We start from the raw sequence: 19,364 nt of genomic DNA on the forward strand, positions 1-19,364 counted from the left end.
TACTATTGATGTCATAATGTCATTTGTTCTCAATGTCACTAGATTCTTTGACTTTACTAGTTTCTTGTCATCATTCATGCATACATAGGATTTTACAAGTTCTTATTAGTTCACAATCATCTCATATGCATTTGTACTCACTACATGCAACAGTATACTCTCAATCACCCTACAATGCATAAAGCTCAATATACACATATGCTCAAAAAATGACATTTTAGACATAAAAGAAAATTCGAGAATTTCGGAAAGCACTACCCACCTCGTATGGTTGCTAATGTGCTACGGTTCAATTTTCGTAATTTTTGGACGCTTATTTCTCTCAACTGCGCAAAACGAAGCCAAAATAGGCTTTTTCTCCAATATCTTTGTGTAGACTCGTCGGATCTACGAACCGAGTCCACCAATGTGTCAAAAATACCTTCAATTAGGTTTCTATAAGGTCAATTTATATTTAAACAAACTTATGACAAAAGCCCCAATTTTGGTGCCCTAATATGTCATATAGCAATATATACCATATTGATCTATAAAATAAGCAAAAACAAGCTTAATATCAACGAGAGATCCAACAAAAACCATTTCTAGATCATTTGAACCAAACCCTAGACATCTATCATGAGAGCCCATGGGGCTTATCTCAAGAGTTTTTCTTTTTTTGAGCTAAGGAAGAAGAAGAAGAAGTTGCTTCACTCCTTTGCTTTCTTCTCCACCAAATCCTCCTTCAAATCCTTTCCTTTCCACCTCGGGGAAGAGCTCCTGGAGAAAAAGTGAGAGAAAAATAAGAGAGGAAGGTGTTCTCATTGCTGTGAATGAGAGAGGAGAGGTTGGGGTATTTTTATAGGCTGCCACAATAGCAAATAAACCGTCAATTTTCTTTTATTTGCAGCAGACCCATTCTGCTGTTCACAGCACTGCGTACCGGTACGCTGGTGGGCATCACCGGTACGCCCCTGTTCAACTGCCCAAACCCGAGAGCTGCTGTTCTCGGGTTGCTTCGGGGTACCCGTACGCATCGGGGGCGTCACCGGTTAAGCAGCTTGACAAAGTTCAAACCTGAGAGCTGGCTTCTCGGGTGGCCTGCCTGGTACCAGTACTCCCCTGGTGCTTCACCGGTTAAGCAGTGCCCAGACTGCAGTTTTGGCAGTACTCAGTTCCTTTTCGCGCCGAGCAATACTAAAACCCTTCAATCGCATCCGAAACTTATAACTCTAACCCTTCCAACATTGTTATAATGTCAAATGGACTTTGTCCAACTATTTCTCTCGCACTCTTTCGTCAATTTGACTAAAGATCGACATACTCTACCGAAGTTTCGGTATATTATATTCTCCACCTCTTAAAAATAGTTTTGTCCGCGAAACTAAACACATACCTTCGCTCATCAACTCGAATAGGTGAGGTTACATCTTTCGCATTGTCTCCTCAAGCTCCCAAGTGGCTTCACACGCTGCATGATTACTCCACTGGACTTTAACATAGGGAATTGTGCGACTTCGCAACTTTCTTTCTTCCCTTTCGAGAATACACACTGGATATTTGAAAGTTTTGAAATAACCCAAGGATCTATCTAGATTGTATCTATCACCTAGAGGGGGGGTGAATAGGTGAAATAGCCAAAAACCACAAATCTCAATGTGATAAAAAAAAATAAATGCAGAAAATAAAAATCACACCGAGATTTACGTGGGAAAACTCCAATTTAGAGAAAAACCCACGGGACCAACACGCGAAAAAATAATCCACTAAGAGAAAAGATTACAAGGTGATTACCGACTCCACAGACTCAACCTCTCTTAACCTACTATGGATTTCGCGCAATCCTCCGGGTTGTCCACACCCTCACGTTCGAATCCACGAACAACTCGCACACGTCCGAATCCACGAACGCCACTCGAATCCACGAGCCCACGATCCGAACCCACGAACCGCTGTCAAACACGCCGAGTCCACGATGCCATCATGAAGAACATCATGTGTATGGTGATCCTTCGCTTAGAGTATCGATGAAAACTGGGGAAGCGAACTCCAAGCGAAGCGGAGATCAAATCGACATATTGATATGAAAATCCAATCTCTCGATTTGACCTAAAAGAGGTTTTTGTAGAAAATAAGTTTAAGACGAAATCCGGGCCTCTAGGGTGTCTCAAACATGTATTTTCGTGATGGTTAATATGTTAAAGAATCCCAATAGCTTATTTATAGACTTTAGAATCAAAACGGAATAGAATTAGAAAGTTTCTTTCCATATTCAGCACCTTGTACCGGTACAAGGGAAGCTGTCCAGGGTACAGCATGACGGAAAATTTTTCTGCGAAGCTTCTGTACCCTGGATAGACTGTAGCTTGTTCCGGAATAAGGCTTGTACCGGAGTAGCCATGATGGTTGTACCGGAACAACCATCGTAATTCCCTGCGGCAATAGCCGCTATCTGTACCGATACAGAAAAACCCTTGTACCGGTACAATAATGCAATTTTTGCTGAAAATGCATTGTTTCGGGTTTTACAAGCTCTTAGAAACTTTCTAATCAATTATAACTTGAAAATTATGATTCTAAGATCTATAATTAAGTATGAATCACCATAAACAAGATTTAAAGCTTACCTACGCATCGTGATTCAAGTTTTGCATGTTTTGCGTCCTTTTAGATTCTTCGAAGTCTTGGATTCTTCGATCTTCAATACTCCGCTCCGGAGTTCTTCAAGACTTCGACTCGACCCACGAAACTTGCCAACACATAGGACCTAACAATCTCCCCCTTTGGCAATTTCGTGACAAAACACACTCAAAACACAAACATTACATTTAAAAGAAAAACGAAGTTCAATTGTCATCACCAAAACAATGAACTTCTCGCGTGTAATCCAAATACAAATTAAAACTCAAAATACATTCAAAACTCCTAAAACAGACTCTATGACTTAGATGCAACTAGGAGTCTTGAAGTCTTGAAATCCTGCAAAACATTCCACAATAATATAAAGTTTTACATTCAATTGATTCTTTTACCATTCTCCCCCTTTGTTCATGTAATGACCCAGTCCACTAGCAACAATAACTCGTTGGGCCCTACCACCGGCCCAAAATGCTTAAGCCCAGTTATTATTACTAGTGTCTAAGTCTCTTATAAACCCAATGACAACCCCTTTCCCATCCGATGTGGGATTATTGGAGTGTCACAGACTCCCCTCGTNGTTAAGGCCCTGACGTCCTCGTCAGTCCTCACACACACAGCCCAAGATCACCACGCTATGTGAGACTCGTCTCGCTAGCCCGTTATCCAGACCCTGGCTCAGCCGAGACTCGCCACACATGTCCAGCTGGTGAACCGGCTCTGATACCAAATATAACGACCCAGCCCACTAGCAACAATAACTCGTTGGGCCCAACAACCGGCCCAAAATGCTTAAGCCCAGTTATTACTACTAGTGTCTAAATCTCTTATAAACCCAATGACAACCCCTTTCCAATCCGATGTGGGATTATTGGAGTGTCACAGTTCATCACTTCTTTCTTTTTTTCTCCACCTTTGTTCACCACTTCTCCCCCTTTGGTCGTGAACCTGTTCATCTTGTGATCTCCCCCTTTTTGTCAGAAAATTTCCAAAAAAACATAAAAAGAGAAAATCCACTAGAAAGAAACATCAAAGTTAAAATGTAGATACAGGCCTAAGAGAGAAAGCAACAAAGACAAGTAGAAGTGTAAACTAAACATGAAAACATGAAAACATAAACCTAAGATAAAACATGAAGCTCTAGAAAACATCACTCTGTGTCCTCGTCGTCGTCATCCTCTGCGCCAGCACCAGATCCAGATGCTCCAGCGTCTGACGCACCAGTCGCAGGAGGAATGAGTGGATGTTGGGAAGATGACCGCTGATACGTGCCACAAGATGGAGTAGGCTCCCAAATATCATCATGTCAACACCTCATCTTATCCATCATTCTTTTGATACTTAATTCAAACTTCTTGATGCTTGACTCAACTTTTCTCCCAATATTGTTCACCTTCTTCTTTAATTTTCGCAAATCCTCTTTAACTGATTCCAACGTCGTCGCTCCCACCGAACTAGATGAAGTATCATAACTCCCTCGGGATGGAGGCCGAGGAGCAGAGCTAGAAGTTGCTCTCGGTGGAGGTGCTGGGCTAGATGCTTCAGGAGGTGGCCCCTTGGTCTGATGGAATGACTTGAGAGTGCTAACAGACTTAGCCCAAGTCACTGAATCAATAGGCCCAAGGCCAACATCATACTTGTCACATGATGTATCTACTCCATTTGCTTGTAGAATCCTCGTAATCAGAACAGGGAATGGAAGTAGATCCCGTCGAGTGGCACCCTGAATCACGTGTATCATCCTTTGCCAGATCAGAAACGGGATGTTGATGTTCAACCCATGAGCCTGCTTGGGATGACCAAGAAGATATAGCAATACTAATCTCTCCCAACGGATCCTCTTCGTGCCGATGGTTGGTTGAACATTGTAGCTCATGACCAAGGATAGTAAGTGGTACTCAGGTAATAAATCCTTGGATTCTATATAACCATGAGTCATGTGAACACCGGGCTTGCATATAGCTCCAAGAACGATATCCATGTGAGTTGACGATTGGAATCCTCCTGATGTATAGAGAAGACCTGTAGTGTCCACATGCATTTCCAAGATCTCTCTAATAGTATAGGGGGTAACTGGGACTCTCTGCTTACGCACAACAGTCTCGAAAAGAAAAGTGTCTGTCTCCTTATCTTCAGCAAGTACCTTCCCATTCATATAGAACTCCCGAATGAGTTCCACACAGAAGGGAGCCTTGGCAGGAACCCGTCCAACTTGCTCAATCGGCGCACGCTGTAGCAGTCGTCCAAAGTCAGGAACATCCCGAAACAGATCATTGAAGCTCACGAAGCGTTCAGCTATGCACGACTTCGACATATATAACCTTTGTCGTGCTGAAGGGACATCCGCGGCTTGTTTTGTACGTCCTTCACTACGAGAACCACCGCCATGAGATGACTCGCCCACAACACCCTTTCCTTTAGCAGCTCGAGTCGCCGCTTCTTCTGTTTCTTCCTACGAGCTTGCTTGATACTCCGGATCTGAACTGGACTCTCCTGTAGCAGCACGGGCTCTCTTTGAGGTCCCTCGGCGACCTCGACCACGTCCACGACCGCTGCCCACGGCCATAAGCACCGTTAACACCAACACGAGAAAAAACGCCATTTTCCTGCACCAAAAATAGCATACATGAACAAAATTTTGAAAACATCTGTAAAAATTAGCAAGTAAATTTCAAATATCCTTAGAATGCATACTAATGCTAATTCAAACCAATGCATGCAAAAAATTTCAGCAAAAATTGAAATTTTTGAAAAATCCCGAAATTACATGCATATTAAAGCATAAAGCTTAGATCAGCGAAAAATAACTTGTTTTGATGTAGTTCAAGTGTTCTACAAGCAAGATAATGCCCTTAAGCACTGATCTACAGCAAAAAATTGCATAAAAAACGATCAAAAACAGAGATCTAAGCATGAACTCGAAATTTTTCGAAAAATAAACATGAATGCGATGAAATGATTAAATCCAAGCTAAATACTCACAAATTTCTGCAGGAAATCGTGTAGATCGGGAAGAGGAAGGCACCGGGGATTTTTAGAGAGAGAAAGAGCGTAATTTGGTTTTGAATTGAGGCAAAATGAAGCGCTATACCCGGTTATAAGCCGCTCGGGTACAGACCTTGTACTGGTACACGGGTTCTTGTACCGGTACAAGGACCAAAGTGTGAAAAAAATTTTTTTCGAAAATTATGCTTTAAAAATCCATCAAATTTAAATTAATTTCACACAAATTAAGGATTTTACTCCAAAAATTATAAAAATGAGAATAAATTATTATAAGATTTTAAAATACATTTAAACATCAAAATTTCATTATAAAAAATAATCTCAAGTTTCAAAATCATCAAGATGTAACGGTTTACGAAAAATGAGTTTTGGAAATTCGGCAAAATTGACACCAATTTGTCGCAATCCGTTCAAAATAGAGATTTAACTAATATGACACCGGGGTGGCTCTTTGAGCATCTTTTCAACTTACCACCTTATACCTCCGAAATTTCTAAATATTCAATTTTTTTCCAACTTTTTTCGGTTAATAAATTTAATCTTCATGTGGTAGCTTCACACACTTGCCGGACGACCGGGGTGGTAGCTCTTTCCTACATGTGGTGATAGTTTTCATACTCATTTTGGATGTAACTCTTTCCATATCTTTTTAAACATAGGAGTTTTCTCTCCCCTTTTTTTTATAAATTCAAACTTCCCCTAAATTAGACAATCTCACAATTAAAAATATTTTGACAAATTTTAGTCTATTAGCGAATATCCATCTATCATATTCAAACACACAACCGAGATAGATTAATCACCAAGAGATCAAATTTGATTCAAAATTTTGATAAATATATGTATTAAGAAATCATATACTAAATTATCATCAAAATAATAAAAGGTGGAGTAAAACCGATAATTAATATGAATTTAACTTAATATGAATGTGAANGGACTCTCTGCTTACGCACAACAGTCTCGAAAAGAAAAGTGCCTGTCTCCTCATCTTCAGCAAGTACCTTCCCATTCATATAGAACTCCCGAATGAGTTCCACACAGAAGGGAGCCTTGGCAGGAACCCGTCCAGCTGGCTCAATCGGTGCACGCTGTAGCAGTCGTCCAAAATCAGGAACATCCCAAAACAGGTCATTGAAGTTCACGAAGCGTTCAGCTATGCACGACTTCGACATATATAACCTTTGTCGTGCTGAAAGGACATCCGCGGCTCGTTTTGTACGTCCCTCACGCGTACGAGAACCACCGCCATGAGATGATTCGCCCACAACACTCTTTCCTTTAGCAGCTCGAGTCGCCGCTTCTTCTGTTTCTTCCTGCGAGCTTGCTTGATACTCCGGATCTGAACCGGACTCTCCTATAGCAGCACGAGCTCTCTTTGAGGTCCCTCGATGACCTTGACCACGTCCACGACCACTGCCTGCGGCCATAAGCACTGTCAACACCAACACGAGGAAAAACGCCATTTTCCTAGACCAAAAATAGCATATATGAACAAATTTTTGAAAACATCTATGAAAATTAGCAAGTAAATTTCAAATATCCTTTAGAATGCATACTAATGCTATTTCAAACCAATTCATACAAAAAAAAAATTTCAGCAAAAATCAAAATTTTTGAAAAATCTCGAAATTACATGCATATTAAAGCATAAAACTTAGATCAACGAAAAATAACTTGTTTTGATGTTGTTCAAGTGTTCTAGAAGCAAGATAATGTCCTTAAGCACTGATCTACAGCAAAAAATTGCATAAAAAATGATTAAAAACAGAGATCTAGCTTCAACTCGAAATATTTTCGAAAAATAAACATGAACACGATGAAACGATTAAATTCAAGCTAAATACTCACAAATTTCTGCAGGAAATCGTGTAGATCTGGAAGAGGAAGGCACTAGGGATTTTTAGAGAGAGAAAAAGCGAAATTTGGTTTTGATTTGAGGCAAAATGAAATGCTATACCCGGTTATAAGCTGCTCGGGTACAGACCTTGTACCGGTACACGGATTCTTGTACCGGTACAAGGACCAAAGTGTGAAAAAAATTTTCAAAAATTATGCTTTAAAAATCCATCAAATTTAAATTAATTTCACACAAATTAAGGATTTTACTCCAAAAATCATAAAAATGAGAATAAATTATTATAAGATTTTAAAATACATTTAAACATCAAAATTTCATTATCAAAAATGATCTCAAGTTTCAAAATCATTAAGATGTAACGGTTTATGAAAAATGATTTTTAGAAATTCGGCAAAATTGATACCAATTTGTCGCAATCCATTCAAAATAGAGATTTAACTAATATGACACCGGGGGTGGCTCTTTGAGCATCTTTTCAACTTACCACCTTATACCTCCGAAAATTCTAAAATATTCAATTTTTTTTCAACCTTTTTCGGTTAATAAATTTAATCTTCATGTGGTAGCTTCACACACTTGCCGAACGACTGGGGTGGTAGCTCTTTCCTACATATGGTGGTAGTTTTCACACTCTTTTTGGATGTAACTCTTTTCACATCTTTTAAACATAAAAGTTTTTTTAAAAAAATAATTTCAAACTCCCCCTAAATTAGACAATCTCACAATTGAAAATATTTTGACAAATTTTAGTCTATTAGCGAATATCCATCTATTATATTCAACACACACAATCGAGATAGATTAATCACCAAGAGATCAAATTTGATTTCAAAATTTTGATGAATATATGTATTAAGAATTCATATAATAAATTATCGTCAAAATAATAAAAAGTGGAGTAAAAACGATAATTCATATGAATTTAACTTAATATAATTGTGAAGTTAAACACCGTTTAAACAACTTTGAAAAATTTCTCTCCTCAAAATAATGATTCTCAATCATCCCCTCTTTCAAAGAAAAATTTTTAAATTCCCAAACGCCTTTTCCTCAAAACAATTTTAAAAACAACTTTCACACACGAAAATCATCATGTAATGCAATGATAAAAAATATGCAACAATCACCTATCAAAGCACTACACAAGATATCAAAAACAACTAAGACGAGAAGCAAGGAAAGATATCACCTTTCCGAATCCAAACTTGTCGAATCTTTGTTTTTCTCAGCTTGTCGACGTTTGATGCCATTTGCTTAAATTTTAGATCAACCGTTGGTGTTTTCTTCGCTTGAGACTTAGGTAGACCTTGACTTGTGGTTTAGAAATCCGATTCTTTTGATGTACTCGACTCACTTGATTTGGCTTTTGATTCCGTAGGGGATGTCGAGTTGTAGACGATGCCGTTTGAGGTTTCAAATCCTTGTTCCGACAACTCCTTTTGATGTGTCCTTTGATGCCACATCGATGACACACCTTTTCTTTTAAATTTGTTGAGGCTTTAGAAGTTGATTTTGAATCCTTCTCAACACATGTTACTTCATATCCGAGGCCCAACTTATTCGTTTGACCCAACCCGAGCATATGATCCAATTTCTTAGATCCCGAAGAAAATCTTTGAATATCGGATTGGAGTTGATGAACTTGATTAGTCAAGGCCTTGTTGGATTTGTGCGATTCTTCAAATTGTTCCTCCAAAAATCCAACCTTGTCTTTATACGATTTGATCGTTGATTCCGCTTCATTAAGCTTCTCTTGGAAGTCCGAATTATTTTTCAAAATTGCTTCCCTTTCCTCCTCGAGACCTTTCTTTGTGACCTTCAAGTTGTTGTTTTCCTCTTCGAGATTCAACAAACGACGCCTCAACTTCTTATTTAGTTTAGCCATCTTCTTTGATTCAATAAGAAGTTGGTTGTAAGCTTTCGCTATATCCTCGTCGTTCGAATCCTCCCCACTTTTGCCATTATCACTCGATGATTCATGCGAAGAGAAAGAAATATTAGAGTTAGTAGTAATAGAGAATAAACACACAACGTTAGACGAAGGTAAGGTAGATTTAGCAAATAAAGCAAGATTTCCATTCTTTTCTTCGTCACTTGAACTTGAATCACTTGAAGTTGTATCATCCCACGTCTTTGCTTGCAAAGCCTTTTGCTTATAAGCCTTCTTTGAAGGACAATCCGTCACGATGTGGCCGTAGCCTTTGCACTTGTAGCATCGGATCTCGCCTTCAAATTCTTCTTTTTCTTTTGAAGCCTTTGCACGCTTCTTCTCGTTAGATGAAGACTTAGAAAACGTTTGTTGCTTCGAAGATGAAGGTTTATTCGATTTGCTCTTTCGAAAATTTCGGCAAAACTTTTTCGTGAGAAGCGCAAGTTGATGTTCAAAGTCGGCAAGAGAAACATCTCCGTCGGAATCCGAGTCGTCTTCTTATTTCTTTGTTGATTTGAGTGCAACCCCTGTGCTTTTGGAAAAAGACTTGGAAGAAGATTGGTTAGTAGGAAAAGTCATCTCATAAGTTTGCAAAGCACCTACTAACTCTTCGACTTTCATCTCGTCCGGATGTTTGACCATTTCGATCGCGGCTACTTTAGCCCGAAAACGTTCCGGAAGAGTTCGAAGAATTTTACGAACAACTTTAGCATCCGGGATCTTCTCTCCCAAATTAGCATATGTGTTAATAATATCTTGAAGTTTAGTATAGTAATCGGTGAAAGATTCATGCTCATCCATACGAATAGAATCAAATTGACTAGTCAACATTTGGAGCTTTTGAATTTTTACTAAACTAGTACCTTCATGTGTAATTTGTAGAGTGTCTCAAATTTTCTTGGCGGTTTCACACGCCGAAACGCGAGTAAACTCCGTTTGTGACAATGCATTAAATAAAGCGTTTATGCCCTTGCCATTAAACGAAGATGACTCGTTTTCATCTTTCGTCCACTTGGTCCGTGGTTTTGGCGTTTCAACATTCTCGACCTTTTCAATAGGATGTTTCCATCCAAATTCAATAGATTGCCAAACGCGCTCATCGATTGCAATTAGAAAAGCTCTCATGCGAACTTTCCAATAGGCATAGTTTGTGCCATCGAAAAGCGGTGGTCGATTAATGTTTACACCTTCGGCCATTAGATAACAATTTATCTAGATCCCTCTCTGATACCAATTGAAAGTTTTGAGGAGCTCAAGGATCTATCTAGATTGTATCAATCACCTAGAGGGGGGGTGTAAGAAAGTGAATTCTCAAAATCTGAGGATTGTACTTCATCCAGGATCGACTAATTGTCGAGAGAATACCCTTTGTGGAAGTTAAGAATGTCCAAAACACAAAAAGTGCTTTGGAGTTGAGTTCACGAGAGCGAATGATGCAAACAGCATCATTGGGCTGATGTTGCTTCGGGGACTGGTCCCTAAAGGTGAGAGACCGGTCCTCTTGGCTGGGTGTTGCGGGGTTGCTTGATGCAACCGGTCCTTGCCAGGGAGGGACCGATTCCCGAACGTGGTCCCAGCGAGAAAATGCCGAAATTGGCTAAGTCTTGAAAATTGAGCTCTCAGGGACCGGTCTCTCAAGCGAGAACCGGTCTCCCGGGGAGAGACCGGTTCCCGAACGCGTGCGCCTGAGGGGAAGCCCTCGGGGACCGGTCACAAATCGGGGAGACCGGTCCCTCTGGGCAAAAACTGCCCAGTGAGGGCAGTGTACAGGAGTGAAAGTTGAGGAATTTTTATGCAAAATGGCTTTTATTTGAGTGGGCTGAGCCCTCTCTCTCCCTCACACTCATCTCATTTCACTCTCTCTCACTCTCTTTCTCTCTTGCTCTCTCTCTCTCTAGAAAAGAAAGGAGAAAAAGAAGAACAAGAAGGAGAGGAAGGAAAAAGAAGAGGAAGATAAGGAAGGAGAAGAAGAAGGAGATCAAGAGGAAGGCTTTGAGCACCTCCATCTCCCTCTCCTCTTCCCATTAGTGTAGCACAAGAGGTAGGCTCTTGAACCCTAGCTTCTAAAACTTAGGGTTTTGGATTTTTATGCTTTGGAATGAGTCAAATGGACCCTAAATGAGCTTCTAATTAGATCAATCCCAAGAAATCTAGGGATTTATTGGTGGTTTGCTATAGGTGCAAACTTAGGGCACCAAAATCGAGTTTTTATGAAAGTATGAGTTTGATCTCATTTGAAGCCTTGGAAACCCTATTGTTAGGTCACAAATTGTGGGGGCGAAGTCGGTTTTGGCATTCGGCGAACCGACGTGAAGTTCTCGGCAAAATCGGGCCCGGCTAGTGTTGATTTGGGCGAGGAAGGCTAAAGCCTTTTCGTAAAGCTCGCCGAGAGAGATTTCCGAAGCCTCTACATCGATTAAAGGTGGGGGGTGCCATCCCGAAGCTTTCGGACTCCTTTCTATGTCTTAGAATTGCATTTAATCTCATCTCTTCATGTTGCATTGTAGGATTGCATAGTAGCTCCCTTTCTTATGCTTTCTAAATGATAACCTAGTGTACTTGGAACGCTAGATAACCTAGATAGATGAGGATTGGGTCGGAACGTGGATCCTATGATGTGAAAGATAGAGATGAACCCGATGGGGGTGTTGATGACATAGAAAGTATTGCTAATGTTAAAGAACATACGAGTGGCATCCAAACATTGAATGATGACGAGTGGCATTAATGTAGTGTATATGACACTAGAGGTTTCAGGACCTAGGGATAGGTGGATCCCTTAAAAAATGCCTTGTGAACAATGAATTTAGACAAGCTAAATAGCATTGCATGAATGCCGGGAACAAATGATCCCACGAGAGATGTTGACTCTAGTTATAGAGCATCCTCACTTGGAGAGGATTTGATTGGGTTGTGATCCCTAGACATAGTGCATCCTCACTTAGAGAGGATTGGATTGGGTTGTTGACCCTAGTGATAGTGTATCCTCACTAGGAGAGGATAGATCTAGCTCACAGTCTGCGTTTGGGATGGTATAGCCATCCAATCCCCATATAGAGGGGATTGTCGTCGAGTACTCCGGAGTGTCGCGCGACTAGGACCACTTGGAGGTCCGGACCACATGGAGGTCCGCAGACGGTCCCGGGCTTGGGTGCACATGGAGCTCCCTCCCCACTTTGGGATTGTAAGGTGAGTTATGGGCGAGCCCTAGGGCCTCGCCACAGATTGGGTAAATGAAAAGAGTAAAGGTTTAATAATGTCGTTGAACATTGCTATTCGAACATGGATCGAATTTGTTAGCATGGTAGCAAACCTTTATTATATGATGCATGCATTCATATTCATGATTATGGGCATAGTAGCATAGTTTTCCTACTATTGCATTTACAGTTTTTAGATACATATCTATCTATCTATCTGTGGTTACTTGAGCCCACTTGGACCTAGTGGGGAGATCGGCAGAGTCGGCGGCTGAGCCCCCTGGGAACTATAGAAGATAGTTCTTACCCCACTCTATTGCCAGTGGTAGGTACAGGACTGCCGAGGGAGGACCGCGGCAAGGGCATCGCGACCGATCAGTGAGACCGTGGTAGTTAGTAGCTTTCCATTTTGCATTAGTTCACCTATGTATTTGAGAGATTCATTGTAGGTGAGNTTTTGCATTAGTTCACCTATGTATTTGAGAGATTCATTGTAGGTGAGGACTTGGAGAGCTATGTGTTTTGAGATGAGAAATGTAATCATTTAAAAGGATTGATGTAAATGAAAATGATGAAAACTATTGTAATAGTTAGTAAAGTACTCTCTTTATTTCACATGCTTTATCTTGTGGATTACTTGCTCTTGTATTGTCGGCACTGTTTGTGCCCTTGTGAATGTATATGTTTAGAATTTAAGTTCCTGGGTACACATTCTTGTTGTTGAGCCTTGGGAGGACAGGGGAGGTGCTGTCCGTTCGGTAGTCCGCCACCGCGGCCAAACCGTGCCAAATGGGTAGTGGTTTCGGGGCGGGGCGTGACAGTAAATTGTGGTATCAGAGCAATAAGAGCAAGTAAAGAGAGAAAGTCTAGGATAACCTAGGAGACCCTAGGTTGATAAGCCCAAAGGTTATAGGTGCGTGAGCGAAACGTGAACCTATAGCGATGGCGGAAGTTAATTCGATTGGGTCAAGGTTGGTAATGTGTCTCTAGTTGTGATTAGAGACGTACTCAAGTGGTATGAGTTCTTGTCTTGAGGTGGTTGTGTCGGCGGCCGATGACATGATACCAAAAGCTTAGAACGAGTGCACTTGTGTGCTTCCGCCCGATTTTTGTGGTTGAGTCGTCATGTGTCGTAATTGCGACGAGGCAATTGGTTAAGATAACTGACCAAGTATCTGCGTTTCAGGGACTAAAGTCTCCAAGACGCTACACGCGTAGATCTGCCCCTGCACCGATTCCTGAGGTGCCCGAGCAGGAGGAACCGAGCGTGATCGATCGGTTGCAAGCGCAGGTGACCGCGCTGACCAATGTGATGCAGCGCCAGGAGACCCGATTCGAGCGGCTCCAGGATCTATTGGAGCGGCAGATAGCGGCTGCGGTTGCGACAGCGAATGAGGGCGACCCGCACACTCGACTCATATACCCGGAGCAGCAGAGGGTGAGGACATAGTGACGGTTCCGGTGACGGCATGCCCACCACCAGCAATCGCGCCACAGGCGGCATCGGGATCGGCTACACCCGATGTGTCGGCCGAAGACGTGGAGGGAGAGCGTGCATTGGCGGCTCTTATCAAGTTCAACAAGTTCCATCCGCCAACATTCGAGTGCGAGAAGGTGGAACCGGCGATGGTCGAGTCTTGGATCGACTCGATAGAAACCCTCTTCAACGACTTGCGTACCTTAGAGAGGGATAAGGTGTATCTCGCCACCCATTGCTTGGAAAAGGCGGCGAAGGTTTGGTGGAAGCGCGTAAAACGGGATCATCTTCCCGGCCTTCCGCCAATGTTGTGGGAGGAGTACAAACGGGAGATGTTCGCCAACTATTTCTCCGATACACTGAAGCGGAAGCTCAAGGAGAAGTTCCGCAAGCTAGAGCAAGGGGACCGCTCAGTGGCAGAGTATGAACAAGAATTCTCCCATATTATCGATTGTGTCCTGGATGTTGTAAAGGATGACCGAGACTGGGCCGAGTGGTTCTTGTGAGGACTTCAGCCGGGAATGTACAGGGCCGTGCAAATACTTAAGCTCACGACCTTTGCGGAGGTCTTCGATCGAGCCCTATGGGCGGAGCATGGAGATTCCCACGTTGGGGAGAAGCGTGAGGCTTTGGCTGAGTCCAAGGACAAGGGCAAGAAACGCTAAGGTGGCGGTAGTTCGGGGGGACAAACACATTACAAGAAACCCCCGAAGTATCCGCGCACTCAACAGAGGGGCGGTAGAGCGCGGCGATGCATTGTGTGGGGCGGAGACCACCCGATCTCGCACTGTGAGCAAGACCGAGGCAAGTGCTACAAATATGGGCAATCGGGGCACTTCATTCGGGACTGCCCGGGAGGAGGAGTCTCACCTGCCCCATCGATTGCATCGGCGCCGGCGATCCCGGCACACTATGGAGGAGCTCCACCGACGGCCGCGTCGACTGGACGCGCGATGATGCCGCGTCAACATGAAGCGACGCAATCAGGCCCGAGCGGACGGGTGTTCGCCGCTCAGGTCCAAGCTGAGGAACCTGTGGAGGCGGAAGAGCATCGCCTCGTGGCAGGTATGGTTTTAATTAACGGAGTTCGCTCCAGGGCTTTATTTGATACAGGAGCCACGCATTCATTCATAAGTAGATCATTCGCACGCATGCATGGCATACATATAGAAGCGAGTGACAAGTGGCGAGTGAAGGGCCCTGGGTCGACATTTAACACCTACTCGGAGTGTGCGTCATGTCCCGTACAAATAGGCGACTCGATCATGCCTATCCGGACACTGGAACTCACAAAGCTTGAGGCTTACGACATCATTCTGGGCATGGATTGGCTCTCAAAATATCACGCAACGATCGACTGCAAGAGCAGGGTGATCACGTTCTGCGAGCCAGGACAAGAGGAATTCTCATATCAGGCTTGTCAAAGCTCGTGCTTTGTCGCGACGGTGTCGGCGATGAGAGCGAGGAAATTGGTCAACAGCGGTTGTACGGCATGTTTGGCAACTGTTGTAGAAGTGGAACGAGTAGCTCCAACATTAGGGGAGTTATCCGTGGTACGGGAGTTCCCGGATGTGTTTCCTACGGAGTTGCCGGGGATACCACCGGATCGGGAGATCAAGTTCGTCATAGACTTGGTTCCCGGTACCGCACCGATCTCAAAGGCTCCATACCGAATGGCGCCGGCGGAATTGAAGGAGTTGAGGAGTCAAATGCAAGACCTCCTCGACGAGCAATTTATCTGGCCAAGTGTATCACCATGGGGAGCCCCGGTGTTGTTCGTGAAGAAGAAAGACGGATCGTTCCGACTCTGCGTGGACTATCGGGAATTAAACAGAGTCACGATCAAGAACAAGTACCCACTACCCCGAATCGATGACTTGTTTGATCAGTTGCAAGCGTTGTGTGTGTACTCGAAGATAGACTTGCAATCCGGCTATCACCAGCTAAAGATCAAACCGGAGGATGTGCAGAAAACTACGTTCCGTACGCGGTATGGACATTACGAATTCACGGTCATGCCATTTGGACTCACGAATGCTCCAGCAGCATTTATGGACTTAATGAACCGTGTCTTCAAGAAGTATTTGGATCGATTTGTCGTGGTCTTCATAGATGACATATTGGTCTATTCTCGTAGTGACGAGGAACATGCCGAGCATTTGAGGATAGTGCTTCAAGTCCTTCGGGAGAAGCTATATGCTAAGCTGAAGAAGTGTGACTTCTGGCTCCGCGAGGTCGCCTTCTTAGGGCATGTGATTTCTGCGGGTGGAGTTTCTGTAGACTCGAGGAAAGTTAAGGCAATCAAGGATTGGCCGCGCCCGATGAATGTCACGGAGGTTCAAAGCTTCGTGGGCTTGGCGAGTTACTATAGACGGTTTGTGGAAGGCTTTTCCAAGATAGTGATTCCACTCACCCGCCTGACTCAGAAAGGCACCAAGTTTGTTTGGAGTGAGGAATGCGACCGGAGTTTCAAAGAGTTGAAGCAAAGATTGACTTCGACTCCGGTGCTCGCTCTACCGGTGCAGGGCGAAGACTTCGTAGTCTACAGTGATGCCTCCGATCTTGGATTGGGGTGTGTGTTAATGCAAAACGGGAAGGTGATCGCTTATGCATCCCGTCAGCTGAAGAGCTATGAAAGGAACTACCCCATTCATGATTTGGAGCTAGCGGCGGTGATTTTCACCTTGAAGCTGTGGAGGCACTACCTATATGGTGCCCACTGTGAGATCTATACCGACCACAAAAGTCTGAAATATCTATTTACCCAGAAGGAGTTGAATATGCGTCAACGGCGGTGGTTGGAACTGTTAAAGGATTACGATGTTGATATCCTCTACCACCCCGGGAAGGCAAATGTGGTTGCGGATGCGCTGAGTAGGAAGTCGGCGAAGAACCTCACTTTTGATGTTACCCAACAAACACCCTTGTGGCTGGATATGGAGCGATTGGACCTTGAGGTGGTCGCTCCCGAGGTTCCAACTCAGTTGATGGCACTCGTTGTCCAACCGACCTTGTTGGAGAGGATCAAAGATCTGCAACCAGCAGACCCAGAACTCCAAAAGGTGCGGTGAAACATCGAGGAAGGTCATGGCGGCGATTTTAAGGTAGACGCCGATGGTGCGCTTCGATTTCGAAACCGATGGTGTGTGCCGAAGAATGGAGAGCTTCGTGAATTGATTCTACAATAAGCACAACGATCTCCATATGCCGATCACCCGGGCAGCACCAAGATGTACCAAGGACTAAAAATGCACTATTGGTGGCCGGGAATGAAAGGCGATATCGGACGCTTTGTGGCGAAGTGCTTAACATGCCAACAAGTGAAGGCCGAGTGTCGATTTTTAGCGGGAAAGCTTCAAAGCCTACCAATCCCCGTTTGGAAATGGGAGGATATATCGATGGACTTCGTGGTCGGCTTGCCTCGCTCAACGGGCGGCCACGATGCAATTTCGGTAATTATGGACCGATTGACCAAGTCGGCTCACTTCTTGCCGATCCACACCACGTGGTCGGGTGACAAGTTAACGCAGGTACATCTTGACGAAATAGTGAGACTACATTGGGTGCCGAAATCGATCGTGTCGGATCGTGACCCCCGGTTCACTTCACACTTCTGGAAGAGCCTGCAGGAAGCCCTTGTCACACGACTCGACTTTAGCACTGCATTTCATCCTCAGACCGATAGACAAACAGAGAGAACTATTCAAACTCTGGAGGACATGTTGCGAGCGTGTGTCATTGACTATAAGAGAAGTTGGTGTGATCACCTACCTATGGCCGAGTTCGCCTACAACAACAGTTATCATGCTAGTGTGGAGATGGCACCATTCGAGGCTCTTTATGGGCGGACGTGTCGATCTCCTATACACTGGAGTGATGTAGGTGAGCGTGCTGAGTTCGGCCCGGATGTGTTGCGAGAAGCGGAAGAGAAAGTCCGCCTTGCTCGCAAGAGATTGCTCACGGCGCAGTCGAGACAGCAAAGCTATGCAGATAGGCGCCGTCGAGATATAGAATTCGCGGTGGGCCACCGCGTATTCTTGAAAGTTTCACCGATGCGGAGTGTGAAGCGATTTGGAGTGCGGGGAAAGTTGAGCCCCCGATATATTGGGCCATACGAAATATTGGAGCGAGTCGGCACGGTGGCCTACCGACTTGCTTTACCACCGAAGCTTGCGGATGTGCAAAGTATGTTCCATGTCTCTAATCTCCGCAAGTATATTCACGACCCCGAGCATGCAATGCTATATGAACCGCCGGAACTTTAAAGAGACTTGAGCTACGAGGAGTTTCCGGTAGGGATTATCGACCGAGAGGTGCGAAATTTGAGGAATCGAGAAATTTCCTATGTGAAGGTCAGGTGGAGCAATCACGAGGATCGCGAAGCCACCTGGGAACTCAAGGATCTGATGAGAAAACACCATCCTCATCTATTTGAGGAGTAAGGTATGAATTTAAGTTAAAATAAAGAATTGAGTTAGTTTCGAGGACGAAACTCCTTTTAAGGAGGGGAGGATGTAAGAAAGTGAATTCTCGAAATCCGAGAATTGTACTTCATCCACGATCGACTAATTGTCGAGAGAATACCCTTTGTGAGAGTTAAGAATGTCCAAAACACAAAAAGTGCTTTGGAGTTGAGTCCACGAGAGCGAATGATGCAAACAGCATCATTGGGCTGATGTTGCTCTCGGGGACCGGTCCCTAGAGGTGAGAGACCGGTCCCCTTGGCTGGGTGTTGTGGGGTTGTTTGATGCAATCGGTCCCTGCCAGGGAGGGACCGGTTCCCGAACGTGGTCCCAGCGAGAAAATGCCGAAATTGGCTAAGTCCTAAAAATTGAGCTCTCGGGGATCGGTCTCTCAGGCGAGGACCGGTCTCCCGAGGACCGGTCTCCCGAGGAGAGACCGGTTCCCGAACGCGTGCGCCCGAGGGGAAGCCCTAGGGGACCGGTCACAAGTCGGGGAGACCGGTCCCTCTGGGCGAAAACTGCCCAATGAGGGCAGTGCACAGGAGTGAAAGTTGAGGGATTTTTATGCAAAATGGCTTTTATTTGAGTAGGCTGAGCCCTCTCTCTCCCTCACACTCATCTCATTTCACTCTCTCTCACTCTCTTTCTCTCTTGCTCTCTCTCTCTCTAGAAAAGAACACGATGTGATTACCCTTCTCCTCTCCCTCTACCTCCACGAGTTTCGGAAGGAGAACTAGAGGAAGAAGAAGAGGAAGGAATAGAAGGAGAAAAAAAAGGAAGGAGAGGAAGAATAAGAAGAAGAAGAGGAAAG

General features: G+C 43.9%; 1 protein-coding gene across 1 annotated transcript; it reads right to left on the reverse strand.

Moving 5' to 3' along the window:
• Window positions 5,034-9,230, reverse strand: LOC109711666. Its single transcript, XM_020234814.1, has 3 exons — window positions 8,673-9,230; window positions 6,579-7,042; window positions 5,034-5,222 (listed from the first exon to the last, which is right to left on the reverse strand). The coding sequence occupies exons 1-3, from the start codon at window positions 8,731-8,733 to the stop codon at window positions 5,034-5,036; spliced, it is 714 nt and encodes a 237-aa protein (XP_020090403.1). The 5' UTR covers window positions 8,734-9,230.

This window comes from Ananas comosus, linkage group 6 (genome assembly GCF_001540865.1).
Source record: "Ananas comosus cultivar F153 linkage group 6, ASM154086v1, whole genome shotgun sequence".
Lineage (NCBI taxonomy): Eukaryota > Viridiplantae > Streptophyta > Magnoliopsida > Poales > Bromeliaceae > Ananas > Ananas comosus.